We start from the raw sequence: 27911 nt of genomic DNA on the forward strand, positions 1-27911 counted from the left end.
TCACCGGATAATCAGAAAATGTCCCTGTCCATGACTGTCTCAGGGATATGGGTAACTATCCATTTTTGATAAATTATGTTATTTCGAAAGTAGGAGGGGATTTAGATTAGTGTAGGGATTTCTAGTTATCCCGAACAACCCCTTCAAGTGTAAGTTACCATATAAATCTGGGGTCATGCACTGTACTGTAGACTCTAGAATCCTGCGCAGTGTGTCAGAAGGCGTGTAATAGAGTCATGCGCAGTGCGGCCGGAGAGCGAGATAATTCACAGCAACAAGTAAACAGACGGGCTAACGTGAGTGGCTAGGCATTCTGGGAGTTGTAGTTTTCTTAGCACTAGAAGCCATGCATACTTTTCCATTTTTAACTACATTTCCCGTCAGTAGTGAGTTGGGTACGCAGCGAAAACAGAGAGAAGTGTGTGCATGCCTCGTATAGGGCGATGATGGTTCCCTTAGGACATGTATGTCGTGGCCGCTTATGGTGGTCTCTGGCAGTAGGTACATGTAGAGTATCTTGTCGGTACTGGGGTAGCTGGGCAGCTGAGTCCCGGAATAAGCCCCTTAAACAGTGGACTCTCATCGTACACCCGCTGAGCAGCCTGAAGGTGAAGCTGCCATGTAATGTGCGTGTCAGACCGCAGGACCCGCTCGCCTATCCGGACGCTGACAGGGTGTTCGTCACGGTGAGCGGGGTGGACCGCAATGTGCACCGAGGACTGGACCTGGACAACATTGAAGTCAAGTACGATGAGGAGAGCAAGCAGGTGCAGATCTCTTCTCAGGACATAGACAGCCAGACGTGTGTGGAGGTGACCACTCCGGTGCGCTTCGGTAGGTTTCCGGGTATCCGTGCATGGTGAGCATTATTGGGGCTCATTATGGCATAATGTGGGGGGTCACTGGCGGTCACAGTCACCTTTACATTCTACTTCCGGCTTATAACCTTTTCTAGCTGATCCTGGTGGTCGTGGATCTAGTGGTGGGGATTGTTTACATTCTGTGGTCAGAATAAGGGATATACACGTGTCTATATGTCCTATGCTTATGCAGTGACATGGCTGGACAGTATATGACATGTGCTGTGAGGTACTGATAGTGGTTTTCAGGGTTAGGATGACAGGTTCCCACTTAGAGGCAGTGTTAAATGGTTTGTCCAGGAATTACAGATTTCTGCCAGGAGGCTGTGGAAGGTGAAAAATAAAACAAAACCCATACTCGTACTCACCCGTCCTTGGCTCTCTGGTGTCCAGCAGTGCTTGTTCTGGCGGAAGACCTTGCCACACGTGACCATTGAGGCCAATTAGCGGCCTAAGGAATGGACACAGGACGTCACTCATATACCTCACTTGTGAAGTCCCGACTCCTTTCCTGCAGCCTTTCATTGGCCTAAGTGGTCATGTGTGACGAGGACTTCCACTGGTACAAGACACTGGACAGGACGGAAGTTGGGGACAGATGAGTATGTATTTTCTTTTTAATTTTTCACCTTCCCTGGCAAAAATCTGGACTACCCCTTTAATATCTGGTCAAAAATGTTAGACATTACAGCACATGATGCTAGTTTGTGTAGTAAAATAATCAACCTCACAATGGAAACTCAACACACACTATTATAGTCAGGGTGATCTGTCAGGCCCAACGCTTTCATAATTTTTAAGAAGAACAGCAGAACTCACTAGAGTGCTGTTTATTGCATAGCTTGCATGGGACTGCGGTGCAAGCAGGCCACGTAACTAAAGAACTTGATGTCACGTAGCTTATGTAATGAAAGGGGCACTTACGGAGGTACCATTGCTCCTTTGAAAAGCAAATCTGTCAGGATTATGGGTGATGGAGCCCTTTGGATCTGATATTGATGACCTATCATAATGGCCTCTCTGTGCAATAATATTACATTACGCCTGCTGTCTGACTGCCGTGATTCTGACAAAATTGCACAAAAACAGATTGGGAACAGCTTGCATACAATCAGTTTAAAAACCCATTCATTTGAATGGGTTTTTAAAGCAAATGGCAGGTGTCCGTATACAGCCTCTCTACTGTGAAGGCGCTATTTTTGCACGGACACAAAGTCCTGCTTGTGGCCGCCCTCTGACCCTGCGGTCACGTGATCTGCCAGTGTCAGCATCTTCTAAGAGCTGTTGGGTCCTACAGGACCCAGATCAGCCCTGTAAGCTGTGTATACGAACATGCAGGAGGCTGTATTTCTCCTGCAACTGGGACTAAATGCACCTGCCCCAGTTGCAGGGGAAATCAGTCTGTAATAAAAAAGGAAAGTGATCAGATGTCCCCAAAGGTCTCTTATGACCTTATGGGGACACAATCTGAAAAAAAAATAAATAAATAAAATAATTAAAAAAAAAACAAAATAATACACCAATAAAACACTGTTATTAAAGATTATAGCCCCACCCCCGACAACACCATACAAAATAAAAATTACTGTAATGGAGAGGAAAAACTGTTTTGCAAAGTTTTTCAGTAGCACTTTGTGTTATAAAAAGAAAATAAAAGTGATAACCAGACACAATTTCCCTACTATTTGTTTATATTTTCCCAGGTATAAAAAAATAAATAATTAAAACACATTCAAAAATAAAGCGCTATGTGTCCTCGAAAAAAGAAGCAAAGCTTAGTTGAATGAGACATATCAGAAAAATGTTACAGCCCTCAAAACCGCACATACAAAAAAACCCAAAATGTGTCTGGTCCTGGACCACAAATTGGCCCGGTACTGAAGTGGTTAAACAACAATCTCCATAAAGATGCTGTCTGTAGGCACGAGATCAGTTCCACTATCTGAGAGTTTTGAGACTCATCATGCCATGGATGCCACTCTCATCCCATTGGGGTGGGAAGTTGCTTGAATGCGTTCTTTGGGGAGTTTATTAAACACGAATCAAACGGGAGAGTTTGGCTTGCTAAAAGCCTCTCCTATGCTCACGTTAAATGAGCTCTTAAAGAGGACCTTTCATGGTTTGGGGCACAGGCAGTTCTATATACTGCTGGAAGGCCGACAGTGTGCTGAATTTAGCGCACTGTCTGCTTTCCCGCTCTGTGCCCCGGGTAAAGCGCAATCGGTCCCGGTACTGTAGCTCTTTACAGTCAGAAGGGCGTTCCTGACAGTCTGTCAAGAACATCCTTCTCCACAGCAGAGCCTATAGCGCTGTACAGTGTGAGCGGGGAGGAACGCCCCCTCCCTCCGCTCACAGTGCTCGTCCATAGACAAGTATTATCAGGAGGGCACTGGAGTCAACCTGCCGTCACTGTTCATAGTTTTGTCTTTTAAAACACAGGTAAAAAGCTGCTGAAATAAATAGCCAGGAAACACTTCAGAATGGTTTTGACTTTCACATTTTGAGTGCACATCTAAACATATAAGGCATGTCCTGTAATATAGTGATCAGTGATGGCCTGACACTAAGCATCAAACAGATGTTTTTTCAACAGTTGTGTTCTGCCATAGTGTTCTTATTAAGGGGCGGGGGTATCCACACTAAAAAAAAATTAAAAACAATTGTATCTAGCCGCACAAAAACATCTGCAAAATTTGAAGGCTTTTGTTGCTAATTTCATATAATGTGTTTGTATTGTTTTATTTTAGATCTGAACATCAAAACCAAGGGTTTTGGTAGTGTGAACGTAAAAAAAATTGAGTGCGACAACTGCCAAATAGAAACTGAGAAGGGGAGTAGTGTTCTGCAGTCTATTAAGGTAATAATATTAAAATATTTGAGTTGTAGGTTTCCCGTTGCAAACATGTTTTATAACATCGGGAGAGAGTTTTATTTATTTATTTATATATATATATATATATATATATATATATATATATATATATATATATATATATATAATTTTTTATTTATTTATTTTTTTTCTCTGCACAATTTTTAATTAATTGTATTTGCAAAAATGTTTGACTTTTAGGCTGTGGCCCCACGTTGTGGAAACGCAGCTTTTTGTTGTTGCAGATTTTGCTTTATTTTTTTTTTTATTTTTTGAGCCAGGAGTGAATTGAGCAGAAGGTAGACGTATAAGAGCTTCCTATATATTTCCCATTCCTTTTGTGGTCACTCCTAGGTTTGGCTCAAAAAAACCCAGTAAAATCTGCAACAAAAGAAGCTGCATTTCTGCAACGTTTTCGGCCTTAATTGTCTGCAACTTTCAATACAGTTATGTTTATGGGGAAACCCCTCTAAGGCTAAGGCACCACGTGCGGGAAGCCGCGTCAGAATCCAGACTAAAATGCGCCTGCCGCATCTAGCCACAGCTGTTGCAACTTCTGACAGTCGTGGCTTTCCGCTCCGGATTAGGCCCAAATGAATGGGCCTAGTCCGGAGGGTGCTGTCACGAGGCGGACGTCTGCGGCTGATTCAGCCGCAGAATCTGCCTGAAGAAAGAGCAGCTCGCTTCTTTTTTCCTCGAGCGGGTACAAACCATTACCAAATACCGTATTTTTCGGACGCACCGGACCATAAGACGCACTAAGGTTTTAGAGGAGGAAAATAGGGAAAAAAAAAATTTTAAGGAAAAAAAATTGGTGAAATATTTAATAACCTAATAATATAATATTTCATCAATGTAAATAGAACCGGGGGCTTTCGGACACAGGGATACCAAATGTGTATGTGTTTCACAGTAATGTTTTTGTTTTATATGTATTCTAGGGATATGGGGGTGATTTGAACATATCTATCTATCTAATCTATCCTATCTATCTAATCTATCCTATCTATCTATCTGTCTGTCTGTCTGTCTGTCTGTCTGTCTATCTATCTATTCTATCTAATCTCATCCATGGATGGAAAGAGACACCCTGCAGTGAAGCTATGTAAGAAGAGAAAAAGGGGCGGGCCAGACGGGTGAAGGAGGTGTGGTTTTCTAAGCAAACTTGAAAACACACCTCTTTCACCTGTCTGGCTCGTCCCTCCTTCACTGCCTCTCAGATGTCGCTTCTGCAATGATGCCACACAGGCAGGGAAATAGGGGCGGGCCAGACGGGTGAAGGAGGCGTGGTTTCAAGCTTGCCGAGAAAACCACGCCTCCTCCTCCCGTTTGGCCCGCCCCTCCTTCCCTGTCTGTGTGGCTTCATTGCCGGAGCCAGATCTGAGAGGCAGTGAAGGAGGGGCGGGCCAGACGGGAGAAGGAGGCGTGGTTTTCTCGGCAAGCTTGAAACCACGCTTCCTTCACCTGTCTGGCCCGCCCCTACTTCCCTGCCTCTCATATCTCGCTCCTGCAAACATGCGACACAGACAGGGAAGGAGGGGCAGAGCAGGCAGGCACCGTGCTGCTCTTCTTTTCATTCGCACAGACGGAACACAGACGCTGCGCACGCTGCATTCGGACTATAAGACGCACACACATTTTCCTCCCATATTGGGAGGAAAAAAAGTGCGTCTTATAGTCCGAAAAATACGGTACCTATTGGAAGACCGTGTATATTGAGATAATCATAAGGTTTGCATTTGCTTCAACTACTACAATGATTTAATTGTAATTCTCTAAGGTATGTCCACTCTTAGGAGCTGAAGCTGAACCGTGCCAGTATGTTGTTGTTGTTGTTTTTTATAGTGTCCCCACAGCTAAAACTATGTAGTCCTTAATTGTCATTAGAAAAACTACTCTAATTTGTGGTGAAAACTCTTTCAGCAGGTATGTGCGGATGTAATCTTAGACAGTGGCATTAGTCTCAGGTCTGGACTTTGTTGACTACTTTCTTGAACTCATGATGTCAAGATGTGAACCATGTGTCAGACTTGTTTTCTGTTCTGTTAGTGGTGCCCCATGCAGTTATGAGTAAGATTAATGAAGCCACATTACAGGGAAGCCACAGATCACACATGTTGTTTGACTAAATTGTTTCATGGTCCACTAGAGAGGTCAGAAACAAAACAAGCAAAGGATGTTGACCAGGACGGAGTTTGCAGAATTTGTGTGAAAGGTTACTGAGCAGCTAGTTACCCAAGTGAAAGAACATTCTGTACCTGGAGAAGATTCAGAACAAAATGCGTAGCTGCTTATAGGCAAATAAACATGAGCCAAGGGATCGTTTGTAGTATTATCAAATAAGTTTGTTGAAAACTGGAATATATTGTTTAGGTGAGTGAGCTGTATACTTAGTATTAGGACTGGATCATGTCCATGACTCCATATATTTTCTTGGAGCTGAAATTGTTTCAGAAATCCATGAGTGTAACCCTCATTTAGATGTACAGTATGGAATGGATTTTCAGTCTCTAAAATATCAAAATCAAGTCAGTTGCAAGTATACAGCTTATCCTAATAGCGAGTACTGTTCGGATCAGCCGATCCGAACAGCACACTCCATAGAAATGAATGGATGCACCTGGTACTTCCGCTTTGACGGCGGCCAGCCGCTTAACCCCCCGCGTGCCGGCTACGTCCATTCATTTCTATGCGAGCGTGCTGTTCGGATCGGCTGATCCGAACAGTACCCACTCAACTCTATTAATAATCATTTGACACAAAACATAATGGGGCAGATTTATGAAGATTGGTGGTCATGGTCCTGCAGCCAGCGGTGGTTGCGTCTCATATATGATGAGGTGCACGTCTCCTCATAAATGAGGTGTATCCTCCGCCGGGCTGCGCATCTGGGGAGAAATATACAAGCTTTAAAACAGATTTGTGGTATACATTATAAATATGGCATGGGTCCCGTCCTATGTATGCCTTTGTCATGCCTCTTTCTTGGGACAGTGATGAAGGTGGCACTCCTCCCCCCAAAAAATTCACATATTGCGCAAAAAATCCCCGACTTTTTATGCCTGAAACTGGCATACAAGGCATAATACATTTTCACCACTGTGCCCAGGTAGAAATGTCAGATTGTGGCAAATCCTTCATGGAGTTCTGTTTCAGTCAGATATGTAAATTATTACATGTATGTTCTGAGTCCTTCCACAAGAGGCATAAAACTGCTTCTCCACTAACCTATTTAACCCATTGCCACTCTGCACCATAGTATTACCTCACACTGAGCATATACTTTGATGCTCAGCGCCATAATAGTACGTCTCTTTAATGCAGCAAGCAAAGAAGCTGTACCTGCAACAATACAACTAGCTTTCAGCTGTGTTATACAGCTGAGGGCTGGGACCAGCCGCAGGAGTTGGAAAATACTCTGATTCCAGTGGATTAACCCCCTGGATGCCATGATCAATAACTCTGCTGGGGCAAATTCCACCCCCTGTCACCCCTCGGACTCCCTGCGATAAGATTGCAGGTTCCGAGGGATTCCCATGGCAGTCAGTAGGCCGGTGCACTGCCTCCTGACTGCCTATACAAAGTTTCCATATGTTTTACAATGCTATGTATTGCAGGATATTGCTCTGAGGATCTGAAATTCAAGCTTCCAAAAAAAACCCACACGTAAAAAAACCCACCACTAAATAAATAAACAATCAAATAATAAAAAGTAAAAAAAAAAAACAAAAAAAAAAACACACCTTTTATATTTAAAAAAATAATGTAAACAAAAATAAACATGTTAGGTATCCCTATGTGTATAAGTCCCCAAAAACAGTGTTATTTATCCCATATGGTGAACATTGTAAAAAATATATATACTGTAATGCGCAAATTAATGTATTTTGGTCGCTTTGCTTTCCCCAAAAAAATAACAATAACAAGTGATAAAAAGTCATATATACCAAATATTGGTACCAATAGAAAGTACAACTTGTCCTGCAACTAAAGAGCCCTGACATATTTGTCAACAGTACAGTGTAAAAAAAAAAAAAGTTCTAGGCGTCAGAATACGGTGACCCCAGGAAAATTTTTCAAAAAGTGACTTTTTATTTGTAAAAGTGATAAAATGTAATAAAAGCTAATATAAATATGGTATCGCTGTAATCGTTATGACCTTCTTAACAATGCTACTATGTCATTTTTAATTCAGAGTGTAATCTGTAAAAACAAAATTCGAAAAATTATGATAGAATTGTGTTATTTTACATGGTCCCTCAAAAAAACGTAACTAAAAGCTAAACAAAACATGATGGCTAATGAAAGTAAATTTGCCACACGAAGAATACGCTCTCACATAGCTATATAGACATAATTTTGGAAGGGGTTAAAGGCTCTCAAGGGCTACTTTCCGTAGTGTACCTGTTGTTGAGAGTTTGTTGACTCATAGACATACCTAGGTAGATATTTGGGTGCAGAGGGTGCTCTCTCCTGCACAGCATGATTGATAAACTAATGTAGGTACGATGTGAATATACATTCTCCCTCCTCGAGTGGAAGATTTTTGTGGTCTTGGTGAGGATTTCTCTATCATAACCATATATGTATGGGCAATGTATTGCAAGGTAGTTAATACCTTTATATTTTCCCCAATCAGGATTTGTAGGGTGTGTTGTCCATAAGTTAGTATGAGGGGTCTGTCAAACTCATTTTCTATGAGATATTATTAAAAGTTATATTTTAATGAGATTTCTTTATATCATTGCTGATAATTTATTTAAATTGATGATGTGTACACAGATGTAGATACTCCATCTGTAACGCTAGGTTCACACCTGCGTTCGGGTCTCCGTTCTGTGCTTTCCGTCTTCTGCATGCCAGAAGACGGAAACCACAGACCGGGTCCGGCCGTGAGCGGCGGTGAGCTTTTTATGCTCTCCGCCGTGAAACCGGATTTTTTAATCTGGACACAGAGTACTGCATGTCCGACTCTGTGTCCGGATTAAAAAACCCGGTTTCAAGGCGGAGAGCGCAAAACGCTCACTGCCGCTCACGGCCGGACAGCTTTCTCACCCATTCAAATGAATGGGTGAGAAAGACTCCTGCAAGTTTCCGTCTCCTGTCTCTGTTTTTTGCAGGAAACGGAAACCTGCAGAACGGACACCTGGGCGCAGATGTGAACGAGCCCTAAGCTGTTTTTTTCCAGCAGAATAGGGATCCAAGAATGCTCCATATGGACGGGTGGTGCATGTGTTCAGCTACCTGTATTGTGCCCTACCACTCCATTTGCTTCTATCTCCAGTAGCCACATAGAAGTGAATGGAGCGCTGGATGGAAGGGCACCAGCAGACCATTGACATGGAGAGTTCAAGCAAACTTTTGCTTCACCAAATCCTTTGGACAGGGAATAACTGTCACAAGTGGAACCCCTTTAATGAAACTGGTTATTTAGTGTGAATGGTGTAAAAATATACGCTAATGTATGTGTACACACAAATGCTGTCTAACAAAAACTATAATTCCTTCTATTTAAAATATGCTCCGTGGACCCATGACTGACTTGTGTATATATGAATGGGGTTCCTACTAAACCCGTCCTAGTCAGTAGTGGTGGCAGCATGTATCTGGGAAGCGTGAACCGTGTTGGGCTGCATTTTACACTCAGTATTCAGAATGATTGAAGGGTGAGTGCAAGACTGAGTGAGTGGAGTCTGAATGTGGCAGCTATGTTAAATGAAAAAAATAAAATGATATATGTAATAAAATGTGAAGAACACAAAGTGTAAGTATCCTGGTGTAACAAACAACATTGAGGTATAGGCATCACAGTTGCTTAAATATACTGTATATATATCAAGCTTTGTATTTCTTATAGACTTCTCTATTTTGATTCTGATGTGTACATTGTCAACCAACTGTTTTTGACCATCAGTAACTGTTTGTTTTTTTGTTTTTTTATTTGAGGGTCATAATGTTCACATTCATACAAATGGAGGCAAAGTGATATGTCTTGGGACCGTCCATGGCAATGTTGATATTCGTGCCTTGGCTCACAGTGTAAGTATAATCCCTTTTTATATTGCTATTGAATGTATGGACTTAAATACTGTATACTTTTGAAAAGTCTTAGGCTCTATTCACATAGAACCTTCAGTCAGATATATCTGTGGATTACTACCTAAAGTATACCTCTAGTGGAAGTCTCAGATGTTTGTCATGTACACAGTGCCTTTATATATGGCATACACTTTTTTTTTTTCATAAAAAGTGTACCAGACTATAGTTTCCTATACAGAAAAAAAAAAAAAAAAAAGGCAGTGGGCCAAAAATAAAAGGATTCTTATGGTCTCCGTCAGGTGAATGCAGCTATATGGATAGGTTTAGCATAGGGCATGTTGTGAACAGGGCCTTACTTGAATGGCATCCATGTATGTTATATTACTTATGCTGAACATGTCCTTATGTCTGGTTGTATGAGCACACAAGCTTGGCCCACTTGATCATACTGGGAGCTTGACTGTAACTGCTTAGTGATAACACTGACGTCGCAGTATAACTGCGGCACCTAAGGATAAGTATCGTTCCGAATGTCCATTGCTCTCAATTGTCATAGGACAGCTTTATAGTTCGGTACAGTAGCACCAACCCTTCAGGAGCTCAACTGCATCATAACTTATGTTGAGTTCAATTCACACAGCCAAATTCAGTCCAAGGAATATGGCCCACAAGGACCATTTTTCCTGATGGTACTCTGTTGTGTGAAAGCAACCTTACACAGATCAATAATACAGAACGTGTAGTTTAACGTGAGTAAAAGTGCAGACGTGCTTATAAGAACCTCTTTTACTGCCAGGGGACAGAAATATTCTAGTTTATATGTAAAGCCTGTAAAACTAGTTCTGCTCTGAACATAGAATTGTATCTAGTCCTGACAGACTGCTCCGAGCTAAACTGTAAGGCCATCTCTGTTTCTTGACTGTTGGTGTACAGTCTATATTCCAGGTAAATTGAGGATTGAACTGGAAGGAAGAACTATACACTTAGTATACATCACACCTGCTGTTCTAATGTTATGTTGCTTATGCAGAATTTATTGAATCTTCAAATTTCTGTCACAATGAGTGCTGTGGTGTTTCATTATATTGGAATTGGCTAGCAGTCAGACCCAGACCTGACATAATAATATTCCCATTGTGCCCTTCCTTCACTGTGGAAATAACTGAATCTCTTATGGTTACTCTGATTCTTTTTACCCGGAAGAAGACGAGTGAAGAGGCAGTTGCTAAAGAAGATGGAGGCGTCGCTGGAGAGAGTTGTCTCGCAGCATTGGGGACGCCCCCAGTGCTGCGAGAGAAGTCATTTGCATACTGACAAAAAACAGGTTTTTAACCGAACGGCGGGCCGGAGATGACTTCTAAAGGTAAGAGAAGAATAGCCTTTCTTAAGGCTATTCTGATGTGTGAACGAGAAAAAAAAAAAAAAAGATTTTTAATGGTAGAATCCCTTTAAGAAATACCTTTCACACTACAGTAAGATCATCCAATTGTGCTTCATATCTGTGTTAGCATATGTATACTGGCTGGATGTCTGGTCTATGACATTAATAGTTTGAGGACTTCTATCAAGCTTTTTACCTGTACTGTTTTCTAGTGGCACTTACTATTTTTCAAGTATAAGGAAAATGTTCGTTGTTGTACCGTGTTAGCCAGTGGGTTTTTAAATTTACTTTGATAAAGGACCCTAGAGGTGCCGAAACGTCAGCCATTTGTCATCATTATGAGTTAGCCATTAAAAAGGTATCAACTACTGAAGATTATCAAGTTTTCTTATTTTTCAAGTGTTTTTGTTTGTTTTCACCACAAGATGGCGCAATTTGAAAGCGTACTGGATTGCTGGGGAAAACTGGTATTGCAAATATATACCACATGCACATTTATTTTATTAATCTAAGTCAGGCAGGGTCCAACTTCTTTGTAATTCAAAGTGGTAGGATACAATACATTTTTTTTCCTGTCCTGCTTTATTCATATTGTATTACAATGACTGTATGAGAGCCAATAAAGTAACACAAAAAACAAGAATACATCCTGTTGGGGAACGTGGTGGTGGTGGTGGTTGGGGGGGGGGGGCAGGAAACACTTCAAGAGAAAATATTAGATGAGCTTTAAAGGCTAGATAAAATATATTTGACAAACAGGATCTAGGGAGTACACTTAGGGGGCGTTCACACTACCGTCAGTGTCCCACAGGTAGTGTCCGCTCCTAATGTCCGTGCCAGATTTTGAACCTGTCGGACACTGACGGTAGTGTGAACGCCCCCTTACTGATGCTTGAAATCGTCACAGGTCACCGCTGTTTACTACACATAGAATATATTGTATACCTGAACTTCTGCAGGACCAGATGCTAAAGGGTGGTGACACATGATGTGTTTCATGGCTTTATCTAGTCCCAGGTTGCTATCAGTTATGTGCATTTAGGTATTGAAGAAGAGAGGATTGAAGAAGGAGGGGGAAGAGAGGAATTGGGACTGTTCAAACCTTCAAAGAGAGGCACAATGTAAGTGACAGTATCTCACTGGGAGGAAGGGACACCTAGCAGCATAGATAACTATTCTACTTGGAATTCCTCTCCCGAAATAAAGTGCAGGCCAGGAAGTCCGGCCAACACATGGGCTGAGCTTCACGGTTATGTGAATGCAATCTTCAAATGATGAAACTCGTAGAGAAGGAAACCCACTTAGTAGGCAAGGAAAACTTTGGAAGTTAGTGGTAGCTTTTGGGATTGCTCTTGTGAGCTTGGGAGCTCTAGGGTGGAAGGAAAAGCCCGTACCAAGGGACAGATTAGGGAGGTTAGTACTACTAACTCCTGGTTGGTGAACTTTTTCTTATAGGTTTTGTTTTTTGATGTGTTTTTAAGGTAAATATTAACCACTTCCGGACCGCCCATAGACTTTATACTTCCGGTAAGCGGTTGCCTAGTACCAGTACTTCCAGTCAGAACACAGTAGCTGCACGGCTCAACACAGTGGCTCAGTGGTTAGCACTGCAGCCTTGCAACGCTGGAGTCCTGCGTTCGAATCCTGCCAGGAACAACATCTGCAAGGAGTTTGTATGTTCTTCCTGTGTTTGCGTGGATTTCCTCCCATTCTACAAAGGAATGCTGATTAAAAAAAAAAAAAGTACATTGTGATCTATATGGGGGTCACAATCTACATAAAAAAAAACCAAAACATATACACATTAGGTATACCTGTGTCCGAAAATGCCCAATCTACAAATTTATAATAATATTTTTCCCATATGGTAAATGCCATAGCGGGGGAAAAAAGCAAAAGTTCCAAACCAACTTTTTTTTCACTGTTTTTGAATAAAAAGTGATCAAAGCGACAGCAGTTCCCCAAAATGTGTAAATAAAAAGTACACCCGGCCCCGCGCTATGAACCCCTGGACACAGAAGTATAAAAAAGTTACAGGTGTCAGAATATGGTGACTTTTAGAAAAAAAAAATATTTTTGCACAGGTTTGGATTTTTGTTAAGGGGTTAAAATGTAAATAAAACCATATAAATTTGTTATCCTTGGAATCATACCGAAACATAGACTATAGATTACGTCATTTTGACTGTAGAGTGACTGCCGTAAAAATGAAGCCTGTAAGAAAGTCACACAAATGCACTTTTTCTTCAAATCTACCACAATCTCATTTCCCAATATATGGTACAGAATAATAAATGGTACCATCATGAAGAACAATTGTCCTGCAAACATTAAGCCCTCATATAGTTCTGAGAATGGAAACATAAAAATTTTCTGTGATTTGGAAGGGGAGAGTCAAAAATATACAAAACTTATAACTACAATCAAAAAATTTGTCTGGCGGGAAGGGGTTAAAGAGCCCTAGAAGCTAGTGAGGCGAGAACTTTATTGACTACGTGTTGGTTGGACTTTGCTCTACTAAAGTATAGAAACCTTATTAGCTATATGAACAGAGGACTACTTATAAAGTGAGAGGTGCTGGGGTGTGCTTATAGATGTGCTGTCCGTCGAGGGAGGGGGGAATTTACTTTATACCGGTTTGTGTATAAAAAAATTTCAAACCTGTCAATAAAGACTATGATAAAAACTACCGTATATGTATTTCTGAAAGAGTTTCTTCTATTCTTGGAACTCCCATTGAAATGAATGGAGCATGGTGGAAGTTATAGTTTCACAGCAGCTGGAGTGCTGAAGGGTTGCTGTCCCCTGGTATATAGCTTTAGGATTGTATATATCTGTCTTTTTAGTTTCTGTTCCTCATTTGAGAACATACAGACTCTGGTTAAGAATAATAGAGTTCAGTGATCTTCCTTTCCATTAATTCTGTCAGCTGAGCCTTTTATCTGACACAACCCTGAAGCTTCTGGATCTGCTAACCCAGTCCAGGACTCTGGTATTTTTTTCTTTTAATCCAGGTTGTTGTCCTGTGTTATCTGCCTCCAGTTTATAACCGAACTGTTATGCGTCATGTCATCCTGTCTACAATGATAATGAGGTGACTGCTGAGAAATGATCTCTACAGAACAGGAAGTGTCATACTTCTATGAGGCTCACTAGTCAGAGTGAAAATGGCAATATTATTGTTAAAGGGGTATTGCCATCTTAAAGCATTGTAATATTGTTTTGCTATTCTGTTCAGAGGGTATTGCACCTCTGGGAACCCCACCAACAGGTAGTGCTGTGTTCCCTACTAAATTTTTTTGACCACCTAGCAGTATAAGAAGCTATTTCTAGCCTGATTCATCTGAATGAAGCCATACTATTGTTCTCTGATCAGCAGGTGGCCGCTTTTTGGGACGCAGCTGTACAGATGGAAAACGGTGACTGGGCTGTAGCAGTGTTGCATCCACTTTATTTTTAGTAATATGACAATACTTTTAAAAGATGCAACTACCTGCATTAAAGGAGTTTTCCTGTGTAAAGAGATCCCCTTGTCGCTGGCAATTTGGCTCTCCAAATTTTAGCAAAGTGTGCAAACACCCTAATGTTCATAAATCTATATACAGTACCTACTAGAAGTAATGTTGTTAGTGCTAGTAACGCTGGGTTCACACCAGCGCCCGATCTCCTTTTCCGTTTTCTGCCGACAGAAGACAGAAACCTGGCAGACCGCGTCCGGCCGTGAGCGCCCATGAGCGTTTTGTGCTCTCTGCAGCGAAACATTTTATTTATTTTTTCTTTTTAACCGGACACAAAGTCCTGCATGTCCGACTTTGTGTCCGGTTAAAAAAAACAAAACTGTTTTGCTGCGGAGAGCACAAAATGCTCACCGTTGCTCACAGCCGGACAAATGAATGAATGAAATGAATGGGTTTAAAAATGCCGGCAGGTTTCCGTCTCCTGTCTAGTTTTGGGCAGGAAACTGAAACCTGCAAAATGGAGACCAGTGCGCAGATGTGAACGAGCCCTTAGAGTCATGTTGCAACTCTTGTTTTTAGTATTCCTATCTCAAGATTTCACCTGCCCTCCTGTCTCCTCTCCCCTCTGGATTTCGGATCAGTCCAACAGTGTGCTGTGCTTGCTGTAAACCACATAGTTATCTCTGGATTTCCATACCCAGATAACATAGATCTTTCTTGTGCTTATCAGGCCTTATTTGCATAATTCTAAAACCATATTTTTAGGCCATCAATTTAAAATGCTCAGAAACCCCGGCTTTAAAATCTTGATAGAATCCAATAGTGTAAAAATCCAGCTCCACCAGGCGACACGATGAAAATTTCTTAAAAAATAACTTTTATTGTAGCATTCCAATAAAAAGTGTTACAAAGTAACATCCAGTGGACGGTCAGAGATATCACATGAAAAAAGGCTACGCGTTTCCGGACATGACGTGTCCCTTCTTCCTGGCCTACTGGTACAACCTAAAACCCACATTTATATAGAAAACACCTGACCCAAACTACTCCACCTATTATCCAAATTAACCCTAAAATAGAAAAAAGTAAATACAATATATACACATAACACTACACATAAATACACATAAGACTGTATATACATACAATAAATATAATATTATACAACATAATAGATAAACAATATCAATCTACGCATCTTAGGAAAGCCTCATTACCGCAAGTCAAAAGGTTATATACTCCCTATGCAGACCATAAACATATGTCATTTCAATCAATTGTATTATTTTCTGGAGAATAAACTAACTTCAAACCTGTCTCGATTATCAATTTTCGCATGAGATCTCCGGAGTTGTTTCATAAGCCGCACAGCACAGGATAAAGATACTATGAATACTAGTCACCTGATACAAAGATCACATGATCTAGTCACATGACCGGACCAAATACTCCATTCATTCATCATGTCCAAAGGGGGATACTGCTCGCCTAATGTTAAACCACGTGACAAAGTCACATGATCGGACCAGACACCACACCCATTCATGACACCCAAGAAGGCACCAACCTCCCAATGTCAAATCACATGACCAAATCACTGTTACAATGTTACAAACAGAGTAATAAAGGTCTATATCAAGAGAGACAGACCGAAACAAAGTATGTTGTAAATCAATAGATATAAGATAGGTCTGAACGTATGTTTAGACCTTGGGGATAACGTGAATCTAATTTCATGATCCAGTATGCCTCCCTGACTAAAAGCTTTTTCCTCCAATTACCCCCTCTCAACGGTCTTTGTACCTGTTCTATAGCATAATACTGTAATGAACTTGTATCTCCTTTATGTACCATTAAAAAATGTTTGGACACGTTTGAAACATTTTCATTATTTTTTAGACTGTCTGCTACATGTTCAGATATACGAGTTTTTACACTCCGTATCGTACAGCCTACATACAGTAGTTTACAGACCGAGCATTCAATCACATAAACTACATGATGACTGTTGCAATTAAGGAAACTTTTTATTTTAAACACATTGTTTCCCTCAGTGTCAGAAAAAGTTTTTGTCTTTTTTGCTCTACAACATACACTGCACCTCGACTGTCCACATTTGTAAAACCCAAAAAGTTCCAACCAATTACTACTTAATGAGTTGCTGTTCTCTACGTACATACTAGGAGATAAATGATCTCCTATAGTATGTCCACGTTTAGCAACAACCCTAACGCCATTGCACAAAATATTTTTAGTAATGGGATCCTGAAATAGAATGGGTAAATGTCTCAAGAAAATATTTTTAATAAGTGGAAACTGTCGACTATATCTAGTAGAAAAAACCATACCCTTAGGTTGTTGTGTTCTATTCAAGGTTCTATTATCTTTTAACAGTGTGTGTCACGGTCTATTGCGTACAACTTCTACTGCCCTATCCAAAGACCATTTAGGGTATCCACGTTCCCTCAATCTCTCAAGGGTAATCGCAGATTCTCTTTCATAACCCTCTTCGTTGGAACACGCTCTACGAGTGCGTACCAATTACCCTACTGGGATTGATTTTAAAGTGTGTTTGGGGTGTTGGCTCTCGGCCAACAAAATCGAATTCCCCATAGTAGTTTTCCTATATAAGCTGGTATTAACACATCATGTCATGAATGGGTGTGGTGTCTGGTCCGATCATGTGACTTTGTCACGTGGTTTAACATTAGGCGAGCAGTATCCCCCTTTGGACATGATGAATGAATGGAGTATTTGGTCCGGTCATGTGACTAGATCGTGTGATCTTTGTATCAGGTGAGTAGTATTCATAGTATCTTTATCCTGTGCTGTGCGGCTTATGAAACAACTCCGGAGATCTCATGTGAAAATTGATAATCGAGACAGGTTTGAAGTTAGTTTATTCTCCAGAAAATAATACAATTGATTGAAATGACATATGTTTATGGTCTGCATAGGGAGTATATAACCTTTTGACTTGCGGTAATGAGGCTTTCCTAAGATGCGTAGATTGATATTGTTTATCTATTATGTTGTATAATATTATATTTATTGTATGTATATACAGTCTTATGTGTATTTATGTGTAGTGTTATGTGTATATATTGTATTTACTTTTTTCTATTTTAGGGTTAATTTGGATAATAGGTGGAGTAGTTTGGGTCAGGTGTTTTCTATATAAGGGTGCATTCACACTGAGTAAACACTAGCTTATTTTGTAAAGTAAAATTACACTTGTAAATTTTGCTATCCCATTGACTTCAATGACATTTTACAGGCGTATTTTTACAGGCGTATTTTTTACAGGCGTATTTTTACACTTGTAAAAAAATATCATTGAAGTCAATGGGATAGCAAAATTTACAAGTGTAATTTTACTCTACAAAATAAGCTAGCGTTTACTCAGTGTGAATGCACCCTAAATGTGGGTTTTAGGTTGTACCAGTAGGCCAGGAAGAAGGGACACGTCATGTCCGGAAACGCGTAGCCTTTTTTCATGTGATATCTCTGACCGTCCACTGGATGTTACTTTGTAACACTTTTTATTGGAATGCTACAATAAAAGTTATTTTTTAAGAAATTTTCATCGTGTCGCCTGGTGGAGCTGGATTTTTACACTATTGGATTCTACTTTATCACTGGTTAAAGTCCTGCCAGTTTCCGAGTCTCCCAGGAGCACATCATCTTTAAAATTTGTTTCACATCTTATGGGTGAGCTGAATCTTTTACGAGTTTTGTGTACTTTAAAATCTTGATATTACATATCTCTTTCTGAAATATACTTCAACGTGCAAGTGTTTGATATTACAATTTAAAGGGGCTCTGTCACTGGGAAAAGTCGTCATTTTTAACTAATCACATCCTTGCATAGGCTTTAGAAAGTCTATTCCACACCTACATTTAGTATGTAAATTGCCTCAGGGGTTTCTGAATAAGTTCATTTTTAGTCATTTGCTAATTAGACTGGTGCATGATGCATCGTGCACCCTCTTTGCTATTGTTTCCTATGGGAGTATATGCACTGGCTGCTGCTGCTGCTGATGATGACTCAGCTTCCTGTTTGCACACACACATAGGAGATAATAGCAGAGACGGGTGCTGCTTGGAACTTCCTGTGCTGGCTGGAAGCTCAGGGCTTGTTCACATCTGCGCCCGGGACTCCGTTCCGCAGGTTTCAGTTTTCTGCACAAAACAGGGCAGGAGACGGAAACCAGCCGGCATCTTTTAAACCCATTTATTTGAATGGGTTTGGAAAGTGTACGGCCATGAGCGCCGGTGAGCGTTTTATGGTCTCTGCGGCAAAACTTTTTTTTTTTTTTTTTTTTTACCGAACATAGAGTCGGACATAAAATACTCTGTGTCCAATTTAAAAACAAACAAACAAACAAAAAAAACCGTTTTGCCACGAAGACCATAAAATGCTCACCGGCGCTCACGGCTGGACTCAGCATGACTGGTTCCCGTCTTCTGCATGCAGAAGACGGAAACCTGATAACGGAGTGCCGAACGCTGGTGTGAATCCGGCGTCATTAGTATATGAATAAAAACGGACTTATTCAGAAACCCCTGAGGCAATTTACATACTAAAGCTAGGTGTGGAATAACATTTCTAAAGGCTATGCAAGCATGTGATTAGTTAAAAATGACTTTTCCCAATGATAGAGCCCCTTCAACACATAAGACTGATCCCACAGTCACAAGCTTCAAGAAGGCTCTGAAGACTCACCTGTTCAGCAAGGCCTACAACCTCCAGTAACACTACTGCCACCACACCACCATCTGAACAGTCTCTACCCTCACCTTCTGTCTCTATCCCTCTTCTCTCATAGATTGTAAGCCCTTGCGGGCAGGGCCTTCTCTCCTTGTTCCAGTTGGTCATTGTTAGTATTATAGTTGCTTGTATACTTTGTGTACCGTATGTAAAGCTTCAAATGTAAAGCACCATGGAATTAATGGTGCTATATAAATGATAACTATTTGATAAAGCTCTTTGCATATGCCTGTATCTTACATGTGTACTGTATCTCCCCAACCTGAGTCATATTTCAGGACTCTGGGAGATACCAATGAACATGACGCTGGGTCACAAGCTGTTTGTACTTTTCTCATTCTCTCTAGATTGCTATAATGATTCAGCCTGATCAAAGTGAATGTGTCACCATGTGGTTAGCATGTAGTACTCATGGAAAGCAAGGTTAGGGGTATGTTCTGGAGAATTAAAGCCAAGGAACACTGCAATTATGCTCAGTTATTAATAGTGTAGATGTATGACTTAAGCTTAAAAATAACCTCCAGATTGTAGAGAAATGTTCCCATTGGCACATACTCTGGTGTATGGAATGGCAGCCAAGCACTCGAGTCTTTGGAGAATATATCTGTGGAAAGCGCATGTGAACTGGTCAACATGTGAACAGCAGAGATCTTAGTAACAACCAAACACAGTACCATGTATTGCTATTATCTAATTATTATACATTCTCTGCATGTCTGTTTTACTGTGTGTATATTCTATGGAATAGAGGATATTTAGAATGCAACATAGTGGCTGTAGCCTAGTGTGGAGAGAGTTAAACTACCATAAATGAAAGCTGTACCTTCATGCAGGGTTACTCCACCCTCCCCTGCCATGGTGTGTGAGGCTCTCACTATTGGGATATCACAGGAGGTGTAGAGTTGATAGAAAAGTCTATGAGCTGCTGTGGATGTTACACACGTGAAGGCATAATGGGGGTATCTTTTGTATCTGTGTGTAAAATATATCACATCCACAGGCCAGGGTACAGGCTCCATTCAAGGCAGTTTTCATGGAAACTTTTCTTCATGTGTTGACTACATTTCCAGTTTTGATTTAAAAATTACTAATAGGTTCATTTGTGTTATATTTTCCTTTTAACTGAACATTGTGGTCAAGAACTTGCTACTTCCCCCTGCCTGGATCCTCTTGTACATGGGTAGTGGAAAAGATTTCTGCTATTAGCAGGCCATTACTTTTTGCAACTGGCACTGCACATGTTGAGGGGGGGATTTATCAAAGTTATCATGTCTGTTTTTTGGTGCACAGCTGTTTGCACAATAAAATCTTCAGCTTTGCCTACTTTTTGACTCGCCAGCCACTTTTAGAATAGTGGACAGGATTTAAAGGGGACCTTTCATCAGATTGGGCACAGGCAGTTCCATATACTGCTGGAAAGCCGACAGTGTGCTGAATTCAGCGCACTGTCTGCTTTCCCGATCTGTGCCCCGGGTAAAGCGCTATCGGTCCCGGTACCGTAGCTCTTTACAGTCAGAAGGGCGTTCCTGACAGTCTGTCAGGTACATCCTTCTCCACAGCAGCGCTTATCGCGCTGTAGAGTGTGAGCGGGGAGGAACACCCCCTCCCTCTGCTCACAGTGCTCGTCCATAGACGAGTATTATCAGGAGAGGGAGGGGGCGTTCCTCCCCGCTCACACTGTACAGCGCGATAGGCGCTGCTGTGGAGAAGGACGTTCCTGACAGACTGTCAGAAACGCCCTCCACAGAGTACCGCATGTCCGACTCTGTGTCCGGTTTAAAAAAAAACAGTTTAGCGGCAGAGAGCATAAAACTCTCACCGGCGCTCACGGCTGGACACCTTTCAAACCCATTGAAAGAGTCCTGCAACTTTCCGTCTCCTGCCCTGTTTTGTGCAGGAAAAGGAAACCTGTATGAACGGAGACTGGGCGCAGATGTGAACGAGCCCTTATCAGTGTTGGTGTATACAGAGTTAGCTGTCACTTACTGTTAGGACCGACTACTGGACTCAATTACTCCTATCAGTGATGGTGTATACAGAGATAGCTGTCACTTACTGTTAGAACCAACTACTGGACTCAATTACTCCTATCAGTGGTGTATACAGAGATAGCTGTCACTTACTGGTAGGACCGACCACTGGACTCTATTACTCCTATCAGTGATGGTGTATACAGAGATAGCTGTCACTTACTGGTAGGACCGACTACTGGACTCTATTACTCCTATCAGTGATGGTGTATACAGAGATAGCTGTCACTTACTGTTAGAACCAACTACTGGACTCAATTACTCCTATCAGTGGTGTATACAGAGATAGCTGTCACTTACTGGTAGGACCGACCACTGGACTCTATTACTCCTATCAGTGATGGTGTATACAGAGATAGCTGGCACTTACTGATAGGACCGACTACTGGACTCTATTACTCCTATCAGTGATGGTGTATACAAAGATAGCTGTCACTTACTGGTAGGACCGACCACTGGACTCTATTACTCCTATCAGTGATGGTGTATACAGAGATAGCTGTCACTTACTGGTAGGACCGACCACTGGACTCTATTACACTTTCTATGCATAGAAAGAACAGAGAAATAAATGACAAGTTATGCTGAATCTTTTTCTCCAAAACCATATTAATCTGCTCAGCTCCTCCTATTATATAACATGCTCTCTGCAGATTACACAACATTTTCATGGTGACAGATTCTCTTTTATGTATTGCCCTTTTATATATACAATTTGTTCTGCTATCTGTCAGAAGACATTTCCTTTTGTCCTAGTTTAACTGGTCATGTTCCTACATTTTGTTTTGCAGACAGTCGACATTGAGAAATTGCTAGGAACCTCTATTAATATCTGCACAGAAAATGGTCATCTGAAAGCCAAGTACCTATATGGCGAATCATCGTCAATGGTTTCAGGTTCTGGTGATATAATGGTAGGGAGTGTGCATGGTAAGTATAGTCTCTGCTCAAGAAATACATATATTTGTTACTGTAATTCTGTCAAATGTTCCTTGCATCTGCAAATACATTGGGAACCCCTTAACCATGCTTCCTTTATAGCAGCCACTGATGCTTCCAGTCTTCTATAGCTTAAAATAATAGTTTTTAATGTTGTTTTTATTTGTTGGTGATACTTACTGTAGGGCTTTCATTCCCTAATCTACTTTTACATCTGCCTTGCCTAGTCATGTAAATAGATGGTGTATATAAGTGGATAGAAGACTGACATTATTTATTATTTTGGCTATTTTATTCTTAAAGAGGATTTACCATTCCCCTAAGTGTGTCACTTTTGTAGATGTGGAGGAAAAACAACTTTGAACACTTATGTAAATGAGGCATTTGGTGCAGTAGGGGTGCGCCGGTGGGCCTACAGCTCCCTGGAGCGCTGCTCTTGCCACTCAGACCCCTCTATTTGTTCTGCGGGAGCGGTGTTTCCAGAGGCTATGTACCTCACTTGTTGAAGACTTCAAAGTTTTGTTTTTTTTCTCAAACTCTACATAAGTGACATACATAACAAAGGTATTTTATTTATCACTGTAATGTGATCTGTAACACAGTAGTGAATAAGCTTGGGGATATCGATGTCCTTTAGGGGCTGTCTCATAAAGACAAACGCTCTCCATAAGTATATACTGGAGGCAGCTGTCTATTAGGAAGAACAGGAGACATGTTGACGAGATGTCTGTGTATTACAAGGATGGTCATTCAGGGATACTGCAGGGAAAATGTCTGACCAGACAAGGTTTTCTCCACAGTATCAGCTGTTTACTGTAATCTTCAATCCGGTATGGAATTGTGTGCTGTTTCTTTAGTTTGTCATAAAGTAGTCCAGATGGGCTGGATTGGACCCAGATTTGAAAGATAAAAGTAACAGTAGTAGGCCTGGATTAGAGAAGGTGAGCTTCAGGAGCACCTGTGGAAGCTTGATCTGTAGGAGTGTATTCGTATGGAGCTTGTCCACAGAGATTTTATAAAAACCTGCGTCACACAGACTGCTTGTATAAACATACATTAAAGACGTTCTGTAGAGAGAAATGTATGCCGGTGTGATGGTGTGTGTACACAATGTCTTTTGTACCGTAAGATTTTAAGTATAGCCATAATTTAGAACTTGTCACTAGCATCACACTGGTTTAACTGATGAGGACAACATTTTATGATATCTGTGGTTTTTTTATACAGCTAGCTGCTTTTGTGGTCCCTGTTTTGTCCGTTCTAGATTTTGTCCCAGCGGAGTTGGTTATAATCAGATTCAGATGGAGTTTAAATATAGTTTTGGCTTTGACTTAGGGCAAAAACAAATGCGGAAATCCTGTATAACAGGTCTATTGCACCAGAGAAGTGTTTTTATATTTTACTTTCTTCATAATAAATGCTGCACTTTGAAATTTTTATAAAATAAATGTTCATGGACTTTTCATTGAAAACGACGAATGCTCATTTACCAATACTAAGATATCTTTCTGCTCCACACTGTATAATGCTCCACAGCAGCCCCACACAGTATAAAATGCTCCCAATAGGCCCCACACACAGTACAATGCTTCAGAGCAGCCCCATATGGTATAATATCCCTCTCACACACATATAATAATGTATAATGGAAATGGAAGGGGTGGTCAGGGGAAGAATGGGAAATGTTCCATTTCTCTTTCCTCTTTCAATAGCTACACAATACCCAGAGTATAATAAATGGAAGTCCAAGGGATGTGAGGGAAAATAAAAAATCATTATAATCGCCTCGCTTCACCTCTCCTGGGTGTCCTTGCAGCATCTTCTTCAGGCCGATGATGTCATGTGTCCTAGGGTCACTGGTGGAGGCCCAGCCTGTCGATTATGATTAGTGAATGGTTATTTTAGTCTTGGTTGTTCACATAGCAGTCCTGATTGGATAACTACAGCTAGTGACATATCCAGGTTCACATTGAATACATCATCTGGCCTTCGCTTTCGGGTATTTTGAGATTAATTGCCCAGCGTCCGTCTGAATCTTGGGATACCCACAGGTCATGAGAATGTACAAGCACAAATGAACCAGAAGTGAAGGGTTGATGTAGAGGGAAACCACAGAATGGGGTGAAGCAATAAATCAGTGCTTTGGAAAGTATTAAAATGCAATAAATTTAATATTAGAAAGTATAGTCTATTTGTGATAATACGTGGCTGTCCTCTGGCTTATGTATGTTTTGTACATTTTATATTTCATATTTGACTCTCTTCTTGAAAACTCCATATTGATATTGGAGACTCCCAGCTAAATGCCTTTCAAGGCATAGATCAAATTCCTGTGCGATGTATTCACTCATCTGTATTTAATTCAGGATACAAGTTTATATGCTGAGATACTGAGACTTTAGGAGATCTGTAGACAAGTGGTAACACATGCTGCTTTATTCTTGCTTTTTCCAGCTGTGGCAAAGCAGCTTAACCCATGACTTGAAATCATCCTTGGTTTGGGTTCATTTTCTTTCTCAAAGTGTTTGTGACAGGCTGCTGGTCTAAGACTATTGCACCATACCACTAGGCGTGGTCCAAAAATATAGCTTGCCTCAGAAAAGTAAAGACTTGCCTCTGTTTTTTACAAGTATTGAACTCCACCAAAAACTAAAGTATTCCTTATGCTCCATTATGGAATTCCATGCGCCTTTTACCTGTTTATTTTTTGCTCTTTCTCTTTTGGTATGTTGTACAGGGACCATTACATAGCAACAATGTGAATGAAGCCTTAGTGACATACTCTCTACTTGAGTCTGTGGGGATCCATTTGTCAGTTATACAGGCACCAGTACTTCCCTTATGATGAAATTACATGGGATTTTCCAAAATATTTCACCATGGGTGGGGACACACAGTCCTATTACAGTCATTGGTGTTGATTAGACTGTCTCCTGTCACACAGGTATAATGAAGGAGTTGACTATTCAGCCTCCTTGACTCTTATACTATACGTTCTCTTAGCTTAGATGGATTATTATGCTGATCCCTGAAAAGACACAAATTGCCTCTAATTGCTTGTGTGATGTTCTGCTGAGGCATCATGGGATTGATTACACAGCACAGAGGAAGAAAGAATAAGGTGAAATCTAAAACTCAGGGTGTAGTTTGATCAGGAGCATAGTGGAGACTGAACTACAATGAAGAGCGTGAAATGTACAATGCTATGAGTAGGGGGAATGATGGACAGTTGTGTTTCCAATAGAAGTTTTTTTTTGTTTGTTTGTTTTTTTAAAGAGGACCTTTCACCAACTCCAGTTCTTAGCATTATTACTCTAGCCCTTATCAATCCCAAACAATAAGTGCAGTTTTCTTTGGTGCTTGATATGCTTACTTAGGCTCTGTACTTCTCATCTGCATTGGTGCAGGTGCCTGCAGGTAACCGCTTTTAAACTGACAGACTCTCCGTCTTTTGGGTCCCCATGTGGATCCAAATGACAGAGACCTAAGCACAAGTGTAATCCTAGCGTCAGGAGGGCAGTGTCAGGCAACATTAGGATAGTGGGTGTGATTCAGCGCTCTAATCAGAGGCAGCCAGTGTCAGAGCTCAGAATCACCCCCTTTGCTGCTCCTGCCTGGCAGCACCTCCTGACAGTATGGAGTCTAAATAGCAAATCGGGGACCAAAACTAACAGCACTTATTGCTAGAGAAAAAATTCTAACTGTGCCAGAATAAATGGAGCAGCACCTATGAAATGATGTAAAGAGCTGGACTTGGTGGAGATGGTGAAAGGATCTCTTTAGACATACAGTATACACTCTGTTATAGATGAGCAGAGGGTGTTTTGCACTCTAGGATAAAGAATTTGTTACCATTTTTCTTCTTAAAGTTGTCTCTTAATTCAGAGTACGGTAAATATCATTTGAGAAATTGTCTGCAAATCCATGTTTATGAAATGTAGCTAATGGTCTACTGATCCTGTAAACTTGGACATTAATCACATCATTGCAGTCATTACTAAAATCATTTGAAGAGCGAGTAGATTTGTGTTATTCTTTGGTCGGCGCTCGGACACAAATAGAAGCGTGTCCAGATCAAACAAATAACTGCTGTGTGAGGTCATCTGAAGGACCTGAGTTATTGCTGAGAGGACCTGCTCACAGCTCTTAGCTTCCATCAAACGTGAATAAACAGATTAATACATAGACATTTGCTGCTTGTAACTATTTGACGACTATCATATTTACATGCATTAGAAGACTAAGGGGCATCTGTTAAGATAGACTAATGCCGAAGATGGTAGGTCATGCCGTACAAATGTGTGCTTTAATACCGTATGTAGAGACCTGACAGTATTTTTAGGAATAATACTTGCCAACCATCTATCAACCCCTGTGTACAGATGGGTACACTTTCCCTTAGAGTTTGAAAGCTTTTAGATTTTTTTTATGCTTGTGCAACCAGCGTTCTTATATAGGACAGGTACAAAATAATTTGGTTTTGGTTCCTTCTGTTTTTGCTTGGCTGAGATGGGTAAGGCAGTGAATGCCTGGCTTCCTATTGCATATAACTTAGTATGGAAGGGAAGCTGTTGCAGCCAGTTATCTTATAGTCGGATACATCCAACTTCTTGGTAACTGTTTTGAAAGGGCCTTTGGAATTTGAGCATTACATTGACTCAAAGCAAGGTGCATTCATAAAAAAAAAATACATGCTATTTATCAGTGTGTCTAGATATTTTTCTTTAAATGGAACTCACTATGTTGAAAATATAGTGTAACATAGTAAGGCTAGGTTCACACTAGTACTGGGTTCTCCATCATTCAGGTCCACCAGTAGATGAATGAAGAAGAACTCGTTCACCAAAACGGCAGTTACCTGCGGACCCCATACTCAACATGATGTTTTGCTCTAAAAAGGCATCTAAGTCTCTCAGCTGTTGTTTCTATGAGCAGCTCATGGGGTAGGCTAGTCCGCAGATTCACAGTCTTTGCAGTGAAGAGGACTCGTCTTACATGTTTTACAGAAAAATATATGAACTAGAAATGAATGAATTACAATCTCTGCTCCTTTTGAGCAGGTGACCATAAACAATGCACTCCTACAGAGAACACTGAGAAATACTGTGTAGGACCGCCCACTGGACTCATAAACCCAAAATGAGCAGATGTTTAAAGGTTATTTTTCGATTAATTGCCAAGCCCTAACTGCAATGCTGAATTACAAGGACGTATTTGGCAAGTGTGTAAGAAGAACTACAAGGTAGACAGACTTCCTTTAACGGTCTCTACCCACAAACAGTTCTTAACCAAGTTCCAGGAGTGAATAAATGATTTTTCTCCATCGCTTTGCTTTTCGTATGATCGCAGAACTAAGAGGCCATGGAATTTTCTAATAATCAGTTCCTTAGGGGGGAGAGTGGGGAGCTGGACAGGCTGAGTGCTATCTAGTTATCCAGCTGCTTTCAGTCTGCAGATGTGCAGCCATAGTAATGAGCTAAGATCCAGGCTGATGTGGACAACTTCAATTTAGTCATAGACAAGGCTTGAACTTTTGGGGAAAGCACACATGCATTTATGTG

At 40.9% G+C, this 27911-nt stretch overlaps 1 protein-coding gene across 1 annotated transcript in view; it reads left to right on the top strand.

The window, feature by feature from the left end:
* Nucleotides 1–391: 391 nt before the first annotated feature.
* FAM185A (family with sequence similarity 185 member A) overlaps nt 392–27911 on the top strand; it is a 34925-nt gene continuing 7405 nt past the window's right edge. Inside the window, exons 1-4 of the mRNA XM_075274057.1 lie at nt 392–834; nt 3608–3717; nt 9679–9771; nt 22203–22341. Coding sequence (XP_075130158.1) covers nt 444–834; nt 3608–3717; nt 9679–9771; nt 22203–22341 — 733 coding nt within the window. The 5' untranslated portion in view covers nt 392–443. The remainder of the gene's footprint in view (nt 835–3607; nt 3718–9678; nt 9772–22202; nt 22342–27911) is intronic.

The sequence above is a fragment of the Leptodactylus fuscus genome, chromosome 5, assembly GCF_031893055.1.
Source record: "Leptodactylus fuscus isolate aLepFus1 chromosome 5, aLepFus1.hap2, whole genome shotgun sequence".
NCBI classification, from domain to species: Eukaryota; Metazoa; Chordata; class Amphibia; order Anura; family Leptodactylidae; genus Leptodactylus; species Leptodactylus fuscus.